This window comes from Taeniopygia guttata, chromosome 2 (genome assembly GCF_048771995.1).
Source record: "Taeniopygia guttata chromosome 2, bTaeGut7.mat, whole genome shotgun sequence".
Lineage (NCBI taxonomy): Eukaryota > Metazoa > Chordata > Aves > Passeriformes > Estrildidae > Taeniopygia > Taeniopygia guttata.
In genome coordinates, this window is record NC_133026.1 from 48,131,300 (window position 1) to 48,151,366 (window position 20,067).

The window sequence follows — 20,067 nt, forward strand, 5'->3', positions numbered from 1 at the left end:
CAGTGTGGGTCTTTAAGCATCATCTCTTGAGTCCCATGTTAGCCTTATTCCAAATACAAAGTGATTAAGGGCTTCAAGAGTTTTCTTATGGACTCACCGTCTTTGTTTCTTGCCAAAACATTTAGGGGAATAAGGGGTAAAACTGTCAGAGCTTGCACTAATATAATTTTGGCCCAGATGCTGGTGTTTTAGTTATAAAAATTACAAACTCTAAAAGTGGGAGTTTAGAATGGAAATTACTAGACATGTTTAGCTGACTTATAGTGTCCACGAACACTTAACATACTCTCTGGTGAATGAAGTAGTGTCTATGTAGTTATGAAATTCATACAGAGAAAAAACCACACAGACATTAGAACAAATGTACTCCGTGACCTATTCATTAATGTATCAACTATCTCCAAGTCTGTACACGCTGTTATTCCTTTTTCAAACAATAAAAAAGGCAAAACTGACAAAAGAAACAGTATTTCACTGGAAAAAAAAAAGGAGGAAATTTCAGGCCAGGATACTGAGTAGGTCTTAAATAAACTTACAAATGAGGTTCTGCCCAGCAATTTTCTTCAGATATCAGCTAATGTATCCAGGCACCTAGGTCTGGAAGGATGTATTGTTTTGAGAAGCAGGTCATGTTTAATAACACCTCACTAGAAATACTCTGTGACTGGGTCAGCTCCCATTTGAATATCTAAACCAGTGGCTAGGTTTTCCAGAACAGTCATGGAAAATTGAATCTTAAACTGCTCTGATAATATGACCTTAAATACTTAAAAGGACACACTGCATCACTTTTGTAAATTTAAATCTTTTTTGGAAGAAGCCTAAATGGAAAGAGAACACCTCAATATAGGTGAATGGAAATATTTGGAGGCAGAGAAAGACAGAGGGAACAGGGCAGAATTTGATTCCAACTACTGTGCATTTCAGGAAAATCACATTTTTCCTAAGGAATGCAAATGAGAATCTGATTGTTACACACACACAAAAGGAACCTGCATCATCCTCTTGGCCAGCACAGCTATGGTCACAGCACTGCTGGCTGGTGCTTTCTGCCTGTTGTTCCAAGTCTCAACATAAGATCAATAACTGGAGAGGGAGAACGAGCCCTACAGCCTGGAGAAATTTCAAAGAAAACTACAGATGTTGGTAACAACATGATGTTATAATGACTGTGTAAACATAACTATATTAGGCACTTATGCCAAAGTTGGGGAAAAACCAGAAAGGAAAGGATAAAAATGTTCAGGCCTGTAAAAGAGAGAAAGAGGAAGGGAAAGAGACACAGAGAGACCGTCACCTCCAGCTAATCTAGCTATGACCCAACCACTATTTTTTATTATTCCAGATGAGAGGAACATACCAATCAGAAATTGTTTTGATTTAAAACTTTCAAAAATAAATATATTTAAAATTACATAGTTTCAAGAGAACTCCAACTTCTGCTGTGGGAGGCTGATAAAAATAATGAGTGTCTTGCCCCTTTCTCCCTAATTGCATTTACAGTTGTCACCAGAAAGCCTCATCCATGCCAAACTTTATGGGAAATGGAGAATTTTAAGCAAGCTGGGCCAGTACTGCAGTAGTGAAGGGTTTAGGATGTCGCCGTAAAAAACGAGGAAATCCCCAAAATGGGACTGGTGCCTCTGCAGTTATCACTAAGCCTTTGTTCAGTCTACTCTCATGCCTCCTTCTTAGTTTTTAATTAATTGGTTTTGCATAAAAGCTCTGATGCTGAAAGAGATGACTATTTTAAAAAATTCCTCTGTAGCCACTTCCTGCCCCCGTGGCTGGCTGCTGCTGGACAAGCACTTCTCCTTCTCCTGCTCTATCTCAATCAAGAGATAGAGAGGAGATCAGAAAATAGCATTTTCTACATGGGACATCCAGATTTTTAAAGTTAAAAACGTTAAGCCTAATTTATCCAAACCACTAGGCTGGTTTGTAAGAATGAGCTGGGAAGTCCTTTTCTCACCCTTCCTCAGCCTCTAGCCTCCCCAAGTGCTTCCTGCCACCTTGGGAATGTCCTAGTGCCTGGCACCTTTCTGATTTTTTTTTTAACTGATGCTGCCCCATCACTTTCCCCAGCTGATATTTTGGAGAGTACAGAGGTATAGATCCTCAGCTGTTCATCAGGTGAGCCACAGATCAAAACCTGAACACAGATTTCCCCAGCCACCCTAGAGGGCTGAACACTGGACATCATTGCTGCCTGTTACCTGATGGAGAATTCAAATTGACGGACAGTTACTCTTTAGTAATGACATTTTTTTCTTTATTAAGTTGTGGGTTGGATTTTTTTACAGTTAACTCTGCCAGTTCAAAATGTACAGAGCTTTGGGTGTGTTAAATTTATAATTTCTTGGGATGAGGCACATTGTACAGGGATGTCCAACCACATGAGAGGAGGAAAACCTGGGAGCAAGCTGCTAGGTCTTGACGTGATGCCTTGACTATCTGAAGTGTCCTGTTCCCCTGAGTTTATCTTGTGCCACTCTAAACAAAACAGGGTGTGGATAGAAGCTGGAGCTTTTATATTCATGTTCTGTAGAGTAGGACTTGATATCAAATCATGGTACCTATCCTTTCAAATGAATAAATTTTAGATCATATGTCACTGAGAGGTGTGGGTCCATTTGAGTGCCTACCCCAGCTTCTCCATAACAATATCCAATGTTTAAATAGCAAGAAAAGTTGCCTTGCATGTAGGCAGGCTACAAAACAGTGCATAAATTTAGAATTGACTTCCGAGTGACATAGTTTTCTTTAGAAATGACATGCTGAGAAAAAAATGAGGCAGTAATAGGCAGGTTTTTCTGCAAGACAGTTATAGAGATGAAAAATATCCCTGCTAAAATAAAGCCTTTTAAAAATTTGGCCATAAGAATTTTGTTCAAAATGTGCTTTTCACATATTCAGCAGCTTTGCTATAAAAGTCTATCCCTGAAAGGAAATATCCACCTCCGCACTTCTTAAAATATCACCTCAGGTTTTTGATCATCTAAATGTTAATTAGGATGCTGGAACGCCATGGTAAATAAACCAACAGCTATTATTGAAAGAAAAAGTCCCCATCCCCTAAACACTAAACATGCTAAATCATGTCTAATGTTCTGTGCTCTGAACAAACTGGCACTGATTTATTGATACCTACTTTTCTAGATAATTTTCAAGATTGATGAACTCATGCTTATAGGTCCTCAAAAAGGAAAACATTTCTGAGAGGATAGGCATAAACTTGACTGTTTGAAGTGATGGTGACAGAACTAAACAGGACAAGGGAACATGGAGAAATTCAGCTTAATGTGTTATTTCAAATGAGGACAAGCAGAGATGAACGGCTGATGTTGGTCTCAGTAGTATTAGTAAACATAGCATCTTAAGTAACTCTTCCTGAGGTGAAGATGTTGAATGTCAGATTTCAAGTAAGATCTCCATTTTGACAGGCTCAGGTTATTTGCACCTGTGTTCTTACATGTTTTGAAATGAAAAGTCATCAGTTGCAGCCTTTTTTTTCCTGTGTTTTGAAATATTTTGAAAAAGCAGTTGAATTTTGTAAGGCTGCTCACATGTTCCAAAACCTTTATCTTCCAAGGGCCTTGCACCATTACAGAGGAGCTGGAAAACATCTGTGCTAGCACAAACTGACTGCCAGTGTCTGCAGCAATGGGTTTTGCATGCAAAGTGCTGAAATGTGACTTACCAGGACAACAATTCCTCTTCCTCCCTCCTTTTTCCATTTTACAGTAGCTAGCGATGGAGATGGGAAATGGAGCAACAGAAGAAAACTATATATAGCTAAAATCTAGTGCTTGGTCAGGATTTGGCCACACGCACAGATTTCCATTCCAAAGCCATTTCTTCCCTTGGATCACACATAGCTAAGGAGAATCTCATCAGAAGCTACAGGTGTAATTGACAGCATGATTTCCTTGTACTAAAGGGAATTCAGGGCACCACCATAAGTAACTGGGTAGTTACACCACTTTGGTGGAATCATTTTTCAGGGAAGTTATTTCTACATTTAGTAATTTCTACATTTAGTCTACCTTTCAGAATTTTACAACCACATTTTATAACAAAATGTGTTTCAGTTTTTTTTCCATGTGGGAAATACACAATCACAGAATCAACTAGCTTGGGAAAGATCTCTGAGATCATCAATACAAACTATGACCTAAAACCACCTTGTCAACCAGACCACAACACTGAAAGCTACATCCAGTCTTTCCTTAAACACTTCCAGGAACAGTGACTCCACCACTTGCCTGAGCAGCCCATTCCAATATTGTTCCTGTTTTCTGTGAATTCTTCCTGATTTCCAAGCAATGGAAAAATTTTCAAGAGAAACCTTTCACATCAAATGCAGGTTGGGGGGGAGTGAGGGAGGGGCAGAGTATTGGTAATTTTTTTCCAGAAATAGTTACTGATTTCAGTGAAATCATGCAGATTGGGAAGTAAAAACACTTCATTTACAACTGTCAAAGAGGCAATCTCAGCCTTCATTGTTATAACCTGAAAGACTTCATTACTTGACACATAGCAGTACTGGCCTAAAGCACACCTACAGGTACACTTCCATATGGCACAAATTACTAATTAAATGAATAAGAAAAACTTCTGTCAAGTGATTGTACAGAAGTTTATGTAGCTCAGCAAAGCAAAAGGAACATTACGTACCCAAGGGTCAATCTGAACAGTGAAAAAAATGGGGACATTAAGCTAAATTTCAGTCTATTTCTAAATATTTAAATCATTAATCAAAATCACTAAAAATCTGCTTTTTAAAATTTTGTCAATCAACATGAATAATTCAATGCATTACTTATAAACTGTCCATATTTAGACAGTATTTGCATTACCTGAATTTACCCTGGATTCCAGTAGGAACAAGCCAAGTCAACATAAGCCATAGATTTTCTCATCTACACATGTGGTTTGGACCATCGTGGTTTGTTGTACAAAAACCTTAATTAACCATAATTGTGCTACCACTATCAGGGGTAGGGAAACCCACAGGAGCAGCAAAAGGCTTGGAAGGTACTCTCTGTCTGTTGTACAGCTGTACAGTGTACAAAGCTAAACATAACTAAAGTCCAGCAAAGAGCAGATCAATGTGTAAGAAGGTACTGGCACAGAGCTGAATGTCTATACAGACAATAAAATTTAGGAGCTGTCACAGGCAAGAAACAGCTGAAATACTGAACAGGAGCAGGCAGCAGGTAACTGCTGTGTAAGTGTGTGGGTGAATGTCTGAAACTGCACCCCTGAACTCTCAGACAAGAGGCTGCTGCTTGCAAGCAGCAAACACTATTAGCTGCTGTAAATGTTGATAACACTCTGACTAAAAAAAAGCAGTGTATCCCAAATCCTCCAATTAATAAAGAGACAGGAGACCAGAGCATTAGTTAAAAGGCTGATCATGTGCTGTTCTTATGCATACACATTATGTAGACTGGAGGAACTGTGAGCTTGGTTTCCAGAAAGAAGATTTGGTGCCAAGAGATGAGTTTCTGAAAGAAAGAAGTGCTCTCAGAAAGAAGAAGGGGGCCAAAGGAGAAGATCTGGCCTAGGGAGGGATCTGGGAAATGCAGGAAGATCCTGAAGATGAAGCCATGGTCATCAGTGTTGTGCATCAGTGATGGATATTCAGTGATGGACATCAATGCCAGGGGCCAGGGAATGCCCAGGAACTGTGCCTGAGATAGCACAGTTGCAAGCAGCACAGATGCACAGATGCAAGCAGCATCACAGCAGAACAAAAAATTACTTTCTGTCCCAATGTCACTAGTAGTGACCCCTCCATGCAGAGAGGAGGAGATTTGGGGAATGAAAGGCTGGTGGGGAGGGAGCAAGTTAATGTAAGAAAAAATAAATAGGGTAAAATCTGTAATGTCATTGTTTCTTCAATAAAACCTGGTGCCCAGATGCTCTCCACATTGGAATTTTTTATGGTGTAATAAACACTGCAAGACAGGCAATATCTCACATTGCTGCTGTAAACAGATGTTATAACCTGGAGAATTCAGTACTTGGCACATAGCACTACTGGCCTAGAGCACACCTACAGGTACACTTCCATGTGGCACCAATTACTATTTAAACAAATAAGAAAAACTTCTGTCAAATGATGGACACAGACAATTCCTTGCATGTTATAAAGGAAATTACAATGAAATCACAATTTTCAACTACATGCCATTTTTAACTGAGCATGTCTTCAGAATTAAAAGCATCCTTCAGATGCTTTTAATTCTGAAGACAAGATAAATTTTTGTCAAAGGGGAAAACAGCTCCATATCATGTATATCTGGAAAAATAAAATTTCAGCAGTTCAGAGAAGAGCATTGGTGAAGTTGTGGTAACTTGCATTCCTCTCACCAAAGCAGAAAAACATAAAATGATCCGTGTGACCAGCAAGGATCACTGCTCTCTGAGACATCCTTCTATATTAAGGACAGCAGCAAGCAAATGTGGGTAGGCATTTTACTCTACACAATGGCAGTGTGCTATTTCTTGCAGAAGCATTTCTCTTAAGTGCCTCATTTCAAGATTTCTGCAACTCAGAGTAAGGTAAAGCTGCTAATAATTTTGCTTCTGGATAATGCTTTTGTCAGCTATTCAGCATTGTAATTATCCACATAACAGTCACACTCTGGTAGATAAGGACTCTGAAGAGAAAAATAATGTTTTTACAAGAAGGTCAGCTTGAAAGAAGATGCACTTAATTTGTTTATCTGTAAACACCCAATATCTCATGTGAGCTCTGGAACAGTACATAGCAAGACATAAAACCCCCACTTGCATTCTGCTTTATCCCTTGGCCTTTAAAAAACCTTGAGCTTGCCATTATATTCTTCACTAGAGCTGATACCAAGCGCAATGGTACCAGGAGCCTACTCACTACTGAATAGGGTGTTTGGTGGTTTTAATGTACTTTTTGGTTAAAAATCACCATGGCTAACATAATATTAAAATATTAATTGTAGATGTTCGAGAAATGCTTATTGTTTTCCATCTAATTAAATAGCAAATGTTGGTCAACATTTTTTAAAGTCTCTTTTGACTGAGGATTAACTGCAGTTTCATTTTAATAGCAATTTCTCCCAAATTAAAGTGAGCTTGAAAATTATCTAGTAACAAATGTGAAACATGTCTGATGCTGTTAAAGGACAAATTAGAATTTAAAATGTATTTCCACCCTCTTTTCTCAGCTAAGCAGTTCCTGATTATCCAATTTACTGATAACATTCTTGCCTCATCTCAGAGGAGGAAGCCCTCCCAGAGGATAAACAAACTAAATATTTTCTTTTCAATATTTGCTTCAAAGCATGCTTAACTCTTTGTTAACAAAGAAAAGTAATGATTTGACGCAGAGATAATGTGTGTCTCCCTGTAGCTTTTCTACAAATGTGGAAGCGCATGAATTGGATACTTTTTACCATGTTTATCAAAAAATGGGAGTAGAATAGATGGAGCACATCTATACTGCACATACCATATGTGTTCCTACATCTTTACTTTTGTTTATTCACATTTTATTTATTTTATCAGACAAAATATCCACTGTTGGAAAATTTTGGAGAGTCCAGATAATATTACCTATACATGACTGGTCTATAACTAACAGTTAAATGCATACTGTACAGTTTGGGTAAATTAGTGTTTCATATTTCCAGAAGGCTTTTGTTTGGCCCTTCTTACAGGGCTCCACTCAGAAATGGGAAGGTCTATGGTTATGGAGACTTATTATCTCAAGAAAGAGTTCGTAGGATAAGTCAGGTTCAATTTCAATCTAATAGGGTAAAATCATTATTTTACACCATTTTTTGCAGATGTGTGTTTAAAAAATACAATGTTTTTGTTTGCCCTAAACCTTAGCACAGCAGAGTGAGATGACTTAAGCCATTCTCACTCATACTGCCTCTCAGAAGTGCCAGAAGATTTAGGTGCCCAGAACCATTCACTGATGTCAACTGAAATGAAGTGTCCTAAATCTAGGAGTAAATTTAGTGGAGGGAAGGAGGAGGTAGAGGCAGGGATTTTAGATCATTTAGTAATATATGGGATGGCACCTGGTACCAGTTATTGAAAAGGTTACACAATGGCCCTTTTTCAATGAATCACAGAGTGACTGGGCTTGGAAATGACATCTGGAGATCATCTAGTCCAATCCCCTGCTAAAATCAGGTTCTACCAGAGCAGGCTGCACAGGATAATGGCCAGGTGGGCCTTGAATATCTCTGTAACATGAAACCCCACAAATTCTCTGGACAGCCTGGTCCAGTGCTCTGTAACTCTCACAGTAAGTAAGTTCTTCCTCATTTTCTGGTGGATCTTGGTGTTTCAGTTTGTGCCTGTTGTCCCGTGTCCTCTCCCAGGGCACTGCTGAGCCTGGCTTCATTCTCTTGCAGCCCCCACTTCAGGTACTTACAGATGTTGATGAGATCCTCTCTCACCTGTCTTTACTCCAGGCTGAACAACCACAGCTCCCTTAGCCTGTCCTCTAAGTGAGGTGTTTCAGGCCCCCAGTCATCTTTGCAGCTGTCCACTGGACCTGCTCCAGGAGCTCCGTGTGCCTCCTGCCCAGGGAAGCCAGAACTGGACACAGCACTCCAGATGAAGCCACACCAGGGCTGAGTAGAAGGGCAGGATCACCTCCCTCAGCCTGCTGACAAAGCTCTTCCTAATGCACTCCAGGATATCATTGGCCTTCTGGGTCAAAGGACGGTGCTGGCTCTCGGACAGTGGGACCTGCAGAGCTGGTTTCCATCAGGTCAGCTCCCAGCCTGCACTGGTGCCTGGGATTATTCCTCCCCAGGTGCAGGACCCTTCATTTGCCTCTGTTGAATTTCTGGAGCTTCTCCTCCATACAACTCTCCAGCCTGTCCAGGTCTCACTGGATGCCAGCACAGGACTCTGGGGCAATGGCCACTCCTCCCGGTTTTGTAATGTCAGTGAATTTGCTGAGGATGCATCTCTTCCTTCATCCAGGTCATGGAGGAACGTGTTGCACAAGACTGGACCTGGTCCCAAGCCCTGGGGAACATCTGTAGCAATGAACTTCCAACTGGACTTTCTGTCTCTACCATTCAACCAGTTCTCAATCCATATTAACGACCACTCATCCAACACTTCCTGAGTTTGCCTACATAACAATGTGAGACAGTGTCAAAAGCCCTGCTGAAGTCAAGGTAGTCAATATCCACCACTCTCCCCTCATCTACCCAGCCAGTCATGCCATCATAGAAAGCTATCAGATTGGTCAGGCATGATTTTATTACTTTTCCTCACAAATGGAAAAAAAAAAAAAGAGGATTCAGCTGCTTTTGAAAGTTTCTTTCAATAGGGAAACTCTTAATAATAAACAAAACAAATTTATACTGTAGTAGTAATAGTATCTTCACAGAATAGGTGTGGGAAGGCCTGGCTGTGACTACACAAGCCCTGCTCCAGGGCTATATCCCCCTTGCTGGAAGCTCTTTACCCTTCTCTACAGGGGACAACTCTTTTCTAATGAAGTGGCAACACGAACCTCTTCCCTCAAGGTCGTCTGTGTTGGGAGATGCTGGAGAGACTAGGAAGAGTGGAGGGCAGGACTGAATGAATAACATTATTTTTTTCATTCATCCTGCAAGATAAATAAAAATGCCTTTTTTGGTGTTGTTTTTTCCAAGATCTCTGTCCAAAGAGTCTTCCAAACTACCATAGCCTTGGAAAAAGCCAGTTACAGTCATGCTTCCAGGAGCACTTCTACTTTTTCTTGCTGCCAAAAAGTGGTGATCAATCTGGGACCATTAACTGTGCTTTCGTCTACCTGGATAACACTGGATATAGGCAGGTTTGGACTAAACCAGAATGCCTTCTTCATGAAATGAGGCAGAAAGCTTAAAAAAAGTCAAGCATATTTTTTAGGAGAGAGCTGATGAGACTGGTGGCAGAAAGCACTGTGTCATAGTTCCTGTGAAATTTTTCTATATTTAATAAACATCCACATAAATTACAGTTATATAAACACTTCCTCTCACCATGGAGTTTTTCCAGTACTTATTAGTCCCAGTTACTGATAGTCTAAGAGAAGGAGTTCAAATGCAGGATCTAACAGAAAAAGGGAACCATAGCTTCAATTTAGACCTCTTTCTTTCCTTTATTTCTGTATTTGAAAAGCTTGGCCAATTTATCAACTGTGACCCTAACTTGCTGGAAGATTTTACAATACAGCTTTGGGGAAAAAAGTGGTTGAAAGATCTAATGGCTACAACTGCACAATGAAATAAAGAAATACAGGCTGCTTTTAAAAGATGAAGTGAGAAAGAATTATTCATGGTACTTTTTTGGCTGTCTGAACCTCCAGAATGACTGGCTAAACCAGAACAGACGGTGGTAGGAGTGAGTAAATTCTGAAGGGATAACACAATTTCACTGCTTAAGCACTATTTATTAATATACTGAAAGGAAGCTATGCTACTGCCATATCTTGGTTTTATCTTTTTTACTGGCTAAATTGTTCTCCACAGGTTTCTCTTACTACAATCTGGTTAGTTCCCTAAGAAGACAGATACTGAGTTATTTACCTTCAGAGATGCAAAGGTCCAGAGAATCTGCATCCAAACCAGAAACCCAGTTACCCTGATAATACCTATAAATGCATATATGTCAGCTACCTTAGCCAGGGGTGGCATGACCCAGAAGGACCTGGTTTTGACTATTACTGGACATTGCAGACCACAATTTTTTCTGGTCTTCCTGCAAGTTTGTTCCAGGCAAAAGTGCTTTAACAGGAATGCCAAAAAACCCCCGTGGTGTTTGATTAAAATTCTGTGCCATAGTTAAGGTTAAGAATGGAGTGAAACAGTTACATACACTGTGGAAACACAAAGAAATCTACCATATAAACAAGGATGTATTTCTTTAAAACACAGCTTTGAAAGATTGACTTTTAAGTAATATATTTTTAAAAGCAAAGTGCCTTTTTTTTTTTTTTCTGGATTACTTATATTTGACTTAGATGGGAATACGTCAGTTGCATGTAATATGCTCGGAATATGTGGAAAAAGCCATTTTTTCCATGTGAATCAGCACAGGAAATGATCTGCAAATGAGAAAAATGTTGAGAATTCTACAGATGAAGTTTTTCCTTTAAAAATATACAATGTTTTACAACTATAGAGTACTGACATCATGTTTTCTTCAACAGTGAATTGTCACAGAGATGATTGATGACACACCAGAGACTGAAGAAAATCAAGAACTTGCTTCTGATCAGCATAGTTTAAAAACATAATCTGATGCAACATTAATTTAACAGTTACCTATCTTTGCTGGTGCTAGGCAGTTTTGCCTCCCTTAATCTGCATTGCCAAAGCTTACCACATTCTTGCTAATCACAGAAAATGGTAGATAACACAATGCAAACTTGGAGGTATCTGACTTGGTTTTCTTTTCACTGTGATGTAAAATAAAAGCCCCATAAAACCAGTACCTCCTAAATGATGACCTAGTAATACATTCCACAAGACACTTTGATTTCCAAAATTTTCCCTTGCTGAAGTTAGATATTAAAATAGTAATAAATATTACTACTAAAACTAACAAATTAATGGTTTTCTAAGAGACATGCTGTGAGAGGATGTTCAAGGGTGGATATGTTTTGGAAAATATGTAGCCCACTGTGGAGCTGAAACCCCAGTCCTAAACCAACCTATGCCAGGCACTCACAGCAGCAAAACAGTGAGTGGGAGAAATGAGTGCAGAGTCTGCTCCAACACACTATTGCTTTGCTCTGAAATTATGTGAATTATTACTGTGGAACTCATTATTAGAAATGATGGTTTTATTGGAGAATTAGATGCTGTGAGAAGGCCCCATTAATGTAAAATGGATTCTGCATGCACTCTTCAAAGCTCCCTCAAATGTGAAATTTCCTCCATTATTTCATTTGACAGAAAATTACTGCTTCTGTATCAAATTTTCTTCTGTTTACTGAGGTGAAACTTGAGTTCCAGTCTAGCACAATTAATAGGAACACTCCAACTCCTGCCTTTAAAGTGTGGTATGAAGCACACTATCAATACTTTTTTTCTTTTTTGACATCACATCAATAAATGCATTTTCTTTTCAATATGTTGTATTGTACTCTGGGATGTATGCAAAACATTTGAAAGAGTAAATTTACTGATATATATATATATATATATATATATATATATATACACCGATTACACTGCATCCCAAAGGCAATATTTGGCTCATAGTGCCCAGGGATCAAAGAGAGATGATGCGCGTATTTTTTTCTAGTAAGATAATGTTTCAAGTTCTTTAATTTTGCTGTGAAAAGAGCAGCACAGGGAACTTGCTGCCTCTGCTTCATGTGTCCTGCTCACTCTGAAGCTACAGACGGGTTCTGCCACATGAGTGAGACTGAAGCAGTCACTGCACATTCATGCTGTGCAGGGTTCATTACACTGCCATGTACCAGAGCTGCTTAGTTCATAGATCAGAGTGCCATTTAAGGTGAACCTGGAATCATTCTTGGTGGCAAAATTGAAACCATCTAAAGTCAAGACACAATTTTCCTGGAATCTTTCCTCCAGCCTTCAAAACATGTATCTGTCTTTGCCTTTATTCTCATCAATGAGGAATTTAAAGTCATAGACTCATTACTCTTAAATGTCACTGCCTGTGAAAAATGCAAATAGAGAGAACAAATCAGCTCTATGTTTCAAATAGTCAGAGTCCCCAAACAGAAATGAGGCTTTTTCAGTCTGTCTTTGGGAGCAGGCTTGACTGGGCTTCCTGAAGCCTACCTGTTTTGCTTCTCTATTCCTATAACCCATAGTTGCACAACTTACATGGATTAATTGAATGGCAAACAGTTAACATCGAGATCTACCACACTGCTTAAAATACAATATAAAACCAGGCATGACTGCAGTAAGGATCAAAGAGAGAAGATGGCAGGAATAGAGAAGATGTTTGTCTATAAAAATCAGGGCATCAATACTCTAAGGCATCTTAAGGTAAAACTCTCAACATCTTTGCCTTCCCTCCAAACAAAGATGAGCTGGAGGAGGTCAGAGCAATTCACCTGACTCAGACTGCTACCAGATAAAATAGGTCACATTAGCTTCTTCAGCAATTATAAAAGGCTTCTTTAGCTAATGAGGTGGCTAAGATACAAAACAGAAAAACAAAGCCCTCAGCAGAGAGAACAGAAAAAAATTCAGAGAGCACAGGAGGTTAAAGCTGATGTTTTGAAGCTTAGAGCTGTGCTTCAGGACTTTCCTATTCCAGGCGGACACAGATTGTCCAGCAAAGGAGAAGGGCAGGAGTGTTTATGAACTGGATTTACTCTCTGCAAAGTTTGCTGCCAGCAATAATCCATCATGAGCAGCACTATTTTGAAACACTACTGCTGAGTCATGCAGATTTGTGATGATATTTATCTCCATACAACTTCACAAGAAGCTGCCAGAAATTCAAGAAACTTATATTTGCAGTATATATTTGTGAAAATAAGTTTTGATAGAACATCCATCCACATTACTGAAGAAGAGAAATTTAGGGCCTTTTCCCATATATAAAGTTATTTCAGTTAACTACTTTTCCAGATTTCCTGTCAAATTCTGAACTTCCCTGATACTGATACTTTACTGCTTCTCTCTTTCATTTATTTTACCACTTCAAGTAGAAAAAAAAAGCCCTTAAAAGACTGGAAAGTGACAGAAAAAAAAAAGTGATTAAAATTCCTTAGTTTCCTTGGATTCAGTACAGCTGTGGTGAAGTGAGAATCTAAGTTAATTTATGGAAACAAGATTGTCTTGCATCAATTTTAATGTTCTGTAGACAGCTGCCTTTTCCAAAGACCACAAATTCCTCACAGAAGTGGGGAACACTGAGCACCCTCATTTGAAAAATGTTTATCAGTCCTATTAGCATCTTTCAAGATTTTACCATACTGTTACCTAAAAGGCAGTGACTTCCATGCCAAGGGATGTAAGTTTCTTACAGTAAATAATGTAAATTGCAGACAATATTTTGTACTCAAAGACCTGTACCACTTCTACATGAAGCTAAATCATTAACATGTTTAGCTCCTTTTCCTGCCTAAAAGCTTGGAAATTTTGTCACTCACTTTCACATAGGTAAATTGACACTGAATTTACTCCTGCTCTACTGTGCTGGGACAAGCAGATGGTAAGTAAGCAGGAAGACCAAATCATGTGCACAACACTAGCCACAAGGATGTGAATTTCCAGGATCAGATTTCTGAATAGCAACTCCTGCAGCTTCCCATTGTGGTGGCCATGCAGGTTCTACACCTCTAGGCACTTGCACTTCTCTCTTGACCTTTCCTTGCACAGCCCCATGGATGATCTGCATGAAAGCTGGCTTTTTAGGTCTTCACATGGCACTGAAAATTACCTTACAAGCAGGGCTCGGCAGGGAGGTATTTTATGCACACTAGAGACAGTAACAAAATTATCTCCTGTTTGTCAGTCAGTCCCTGGCCAGAACTTACATACTCATAGACTCCAGAGAGTATATAGGGCTATCTTTCAAAGGTATAAATTTAATGTGAGGTTTTGTGCATAGGAGGGATCCATTAGAAGAATCCCAAGAAAGTCTGTAGTGTAAATTCAGCTGTTATGTCTGGCTTTTGACCTGGTCTTCCAAAATATTCATCCTAGACAGCCAACACCCACACCCACACAAGCAGATAAGAGCCCACCACCCAGCAGATGCTACTTCTTGTCCCTTAAGGGACAGCTGGGGGAGGTAGGTATGGTCACCACAGTGAAAGGGAACTGGGGGCGATGCAGGGTGTGAGGGCAGACACGAGGAGGAAGAAAGTTAAAATTACTGCTGTGGAAAAGAGTGAGGATAGTGGACTCATTTGCAATATGGATTTCTGCTGCTTCTAGTGTAGCATACAACTTGGTGCTCAGTATAACCTGAATGACAGAAGAGTTTGAGTCCAACAGAATCCCTCACCTGTAATGTGTGGTAACATATGTGTCTACCAGGCAAGAAATCTATCAACAAATGTAGAATTTCTATTAGCCTGCGACAGATATGACATAAATCCAGAATCCACATGAATATTCTCAAGGAGACGTCTGGGCTCACAGAAGTTAAAGGTCATCCTGCAAGTTCTAGCATGGACACACAATGAGATTTTAAATAAAATGTTTCTTACCAACAATCATATGGTTGCAGACATCACAGAAGGTGGGTTTTTTGAAGATGTGCTCCTGGAAGATGTGTGTCTTGCTATTTTCTGGCAGTTGTTGGGCTCTGGTGGGTGAAGATGCCTGGCTGTCTGAGTTGGGGAGCTGCCCAGTGCTTGTGCTCACCTCAGGCATCAAGTCTACTTGCAGTTTCACATCACTATTAGTCCTCTGGAAGAAATTATCTGCACTTTTACTCCGCAAGCTTTTAGTCTTGAAGGAGAGGGATCGTTTCAGTTTCTGCAGCTGCAATAAATAAAACAGTTATAATTACTATTGTTTTTTTCTACTCTAAGAGCAATGCAAGGCTCCTGGTTTTGAGGTGTGTTGTTGCCAAGTGAACCTGGGAGCTACTGTCAGACCTTAACAATAAAACTGACCTTAAAGTTAAACCAGTAATTTCTGAGCAAAGAAAACAGATCCCAATCAGAAAACAACCTACCCTACATATGTTTTCTGATTGACAATAAACTTGATAGTCCTAATGAATGCTTCTTTTGGTCTTTATTTGCAGGTACAACAGCAAAGAAGTGTTGCTGAAAGTTGTAGGCATGGGAGAATACACCCTTTGTATTCAAGTATGAGGGAAATTAGAGTATTATTCATCCCCTAAGAGTACTTAATCAGTATGTAAAGCCATTACAGGAATAGCTGTTAAATGGTGATACACGGCAAGTGAATTCAGTAAATATATTTGATATACTTAGATGTCTTGACTTTGGCAGAAACAAAGATTATATACATTTTATATGATATATATTTTAGATTATATGCATTTCATTAGCTTTGACTAAGAAACTCTACTTTTATTCATTTTTTTAAGGACAGAAATCTTAACAGCAGCAAGAGTGTAATTAGCTGGCCAATTGATAGTTAATGTTTTAATTTAATACTAGGTAACACAGCCACATATGTTCTCGTATGTTGTATTGTGTGTTGATCGTCAGACTATCAAGCACCACAATAAGGCATTACTGAATTAGAGTTGTTAACTCAGACTCTTTATCTGTAAATGCTCTTGTTCCATATCAGACATCCTCTCACTTTTCATTCTCTTCCCCAGTTTTGTATAAGGCTGAGAAGGGTTCTGGATGCGTCACTGAAATAATTAAGAAATTAGCCACAAGAATTTGTGGGTTTGTCTGCTCCAAAATCCCACAAGGAGAGGCCAGGTAAAGGGAAAGCTAGTTCTGAGTCTGCTTTGTGTTTGCTCTCTGTGAAGTGCAATAATTCTGTATCACCTTTCACTCAGCATTATTCAAACCACTGCAAAATAATTTCAATCACCACTGCTATTCTCTGGGTGACTGTGATGTAACAACTGAAATTTTCCATGCTGCTCAGGCTCTCTGTGGTAACCAGCAGGAATGGTTTATATTAGAAACTGTTTATGTTAGAAGCAATGATTATTTGGAATCATAATTCATGCTAATATAAAGGGAGGGAGTTTACATGCTTTTCCAAAAAAGCATAGAACTGGTACGTCACACTGACTTAGCGGCCTCAGAATACTTGCTCTCCCTAGATCTGCTCTTTATCCATCCATTTTCTTTATGATGTTGCTGACAGCACACAGTTGGAGAGGAGAGTCAAGACACTCTGGGGAAAGCCTCTGTTCCACCTTCAGAAGCAAGCAGCTTGTTCCTGGAGAGGGAGAAACCAGTTCTCCACCCAGTGTTTCACACTAAAATCCCAGAGTCAAATAAATGGAAAAGGAGCTGCTGTTGGCTCCAGTTAATCCAGTGTTTGGATTTGCTACATGGAAGCAAAACTGCATTCTACTTCCTGATCTCTTCATTCACAATAGCTTTGGGAGCAGGGAGGCACCCAAACCTGTGGCCCATCCCACATGCACCTCTCTCCACCTGGATCCACAGGAAGGAAAGACCTATTTGCAAGAAATTCTCAGTCTCTAGGAGGATGTGAAAATATGAGCAATTAAGTAATTAAATGTCATCTATAAGGTAAGTGCAGTTTATGGTTTCTGATGCTCTTTCAGCTGAAGCCTAGGCCATGGACTGATTGAGCCTAAAACTCACTGTAAACTGCACCATCAGAATCTGAGCTCTTCCCTTTTCCTCTTGGATGTTAAGTTACTGGCTCTTGAAATCACTGAAGTTAGTCAGTTCTGAGATTACTTCATCTCCCCAGTGACAGCCAGGAGCTCTGCAATAATTCACCTCCTTGCTCCTGAAACATTTCTCACTGAAGTCAGACCTAATTAGTGTAGCAAAACACAGAGAATTACAACACCACAAGGTGACTGAAATGGCATCCATTATTGATTTGCCATCCATTTCTACTGTGCCACATGAAGCTAATTAAATTTCAAAATGCTGTTCCTGCCAGAGAAGGAAACCTAAGGTGTGCATTACAGTATTTGTTTTATCAGGAAACAGCAGTCCTGCTAGTTTGGATAATGTATGCAGTAATTTTAAGAAGCTTCGTATTTACTATCCTTATCCCATTCTCCTGTGCATAGCCATTTACCAGTTGAGGGATCTACCAACAGCTTTTCCTCCCCCAAGCAGAAAAGTCAAGTTTTCAAAAAAATAATAGTCCAGCATTTAGGCTACAACTGCCCAAACTTATAGAAAAACACTAAAGGGCATAAAACTGTGTGTATTCTGTGCGTTCCCTCCCAGAATGCTCAGAGGACACATACCCAGGAAGGAGTTGAGCAAGCTACCTTCACATATTTGGGAGGCACCTCTGCACAAGTTGATAGCCCTTTCTAAAATTCACTGAGAACCATCCTGGGTTCATGTGGTTAAATAATTCCCAGACAAGATGGGCACCCTTTTCATTAGCCAAAATACAGATTTCATGCCCATTTTCATTCAGACTGGAAGACACCTACATGTTTGGCTACCTAAAAGACCAGTGGAAATTTGGGACTATTACATCCCAAGTAGGTTTTATGTGTAGAAAAGTGACTTGGAGAAAATGAAGAATATTGGCAAAATTTAGCATTTTGCACAGCTAATTACAGAGTTCTACTGTTAAAAATACCTCTCAGATCAGCAGGTTTTATGCCCTTCATGCCTAAGAGAGAATATACAGGGCCATAGAAGATTGGCATCAGGTTTTAAGATCAGATCCAACTTTCCTTTCTCTTATTAAGCTCATGAGAGAATCTGAAATGGGGCAATGGTATGTGACTGTTTACTTAGGAAAAACTGGACCAAGCAAGGGAAAGGGCTGGTTGTTATGTATAAACTATAAAACCATAAAAGCTTAAGTAATTATTAGACTGCAGTTGAGTAAGCATCACTTCCCTTACTTAAATATCACCATCTCCTCATTTTGAAATTTGCTGTGGATTATCCTCATTCTTTTATTGCCAGATTTCAAATGTAATTAAATACAGGTAATATGTAATGTAATATATATTTGACTTTGGTCTGCTGTAAACTGAGTTAAAGCACTTGGGATGCCACGGATGCTATAACATTTGCCTGAGGTGGGAATCAAATATTTCAATAGAGAGGAACGTATGCAAATTTTATTATTTACACTTTATTTCTGCAGAGTGAATGAGTCCAAAGTTAAACCTTATGAAGAAACATTACAAAACTTTGTGAAAAAACCCTGCAGCTAGGGTTGTTCTACACTCAATACTTCAACTCTTCAGTGAAAAATCATGTATTGGGACTGAAATAACCCCTAAACCAAGTACAAGAAGGCTTTAAGAAACATACTTGAAATAAATCTCCTAAGACTTTAACATTTTCTCCATTGTGAGCAAGGCTACAATTTAGCTTTCATTTAAATAAAAATAACATTCCCAAAAGCACAGGAGGTTTTCTAGACTTGTGGTAGCATCATGAGACTTCACAATGTTGCCACTACAGTAGCATGAGCCCTTGATATTAAAGCCAGGATGTTCCTGTGGTTTGAAATTAGACTAAGGGAAAAATCTTTGTTTCTAGTTAAAAGCTTTTTATCAGTCACTCAGATTCTCAGTGACTGCACATACTAACCCCACAAGCAAGGTAGAGATAAGTGCAATAGCTCAACCTCAGAGCTTGATTGATCTTTTTTTCTGTATCTTGCAGCACAATCTCAATTTTTCTCCCAGTCACTGAATGTTCAAGCTTCAAGGGATCAGGAAACTCTGTTATCAGCACTCCTCCTTTCCTAATTCCCCTATACTACAACTCTTTAGCTGCTGTAAGCAGAAAACAGAAGGCAGCAAAAGAACAGCTATTCAAATTCATTGCTAGTGTTAGCTATGTGTCACTGCTTTTGCTGTGAATGGGAATTGCACCTGCCCTCACTAGGACTTTGTTTGATGTAATTGTTGGAACCACCAATGCTTTTCTACAATTTTCATTTAAGAAGTTCCCACGAAAATCGGAAAGATGTGATTTGAGCTATGTCATAATCCCTAGCTTTGCAATTACAAAGATATGCATCCATCCTGCAGAGTACTTTATTCAGGCTCCGAAGTGCTCCCTGATATCTAGGAACAATTTCCCCCTTGGTGCTTGCCTACATTAGCAGTCTGCTCAGTAGAAGCGGATGGGAAGAACGAAGCAGGGAGGGGCTGCTGAGCACCCAGTGTGAGCACATCAGGTGGCTTCCCAACAGGCTTGGTCCTGTTGGCCCCTCAGTCACTGCTAGCCATCCCAGCCAGCAGCACAGGCTCCGGGGGAGTGTGGGGCCAATGGCGAGACTGGTTGTACATTTCCACTCCTAACTATTTTCCAGGAGAAATGAATAAATGAGTCCCACTTATCTACCCTAATTCACTGACTCACCATATAACCAAGCCCTTATTTTCAGATATCAGCTGTTTGCTATATTGCTACTGCACCCGCAATAAACAAAAAAAATA

General features: G+C 39.5%; 1 protein-coding gene across 2 annotated transcripts in view; it reads right to left on the reverse strand.

Moving 5' to 3' along the window:
* The window catches only part of STAC (SH3 and cysteine rich domain), a 74,447-nt gene that overhangs the window by 32,506 nt on the left and 21,874 nt on the right, over positions 1-20,067 (reverse strand). For both annotated transcript variants that reach the window (XM_002197801.7, XM_030265214.4), the window contains one exon: positions 15,197-15,473. In XM_002197801.7, the coding sequence (XP_002197837.2) occupies positions 15,197-15,473 (277 nt within the window). The remainder of the gene's footprint in view (positions 1-15,196; positions 15,474-20,067) is intronic.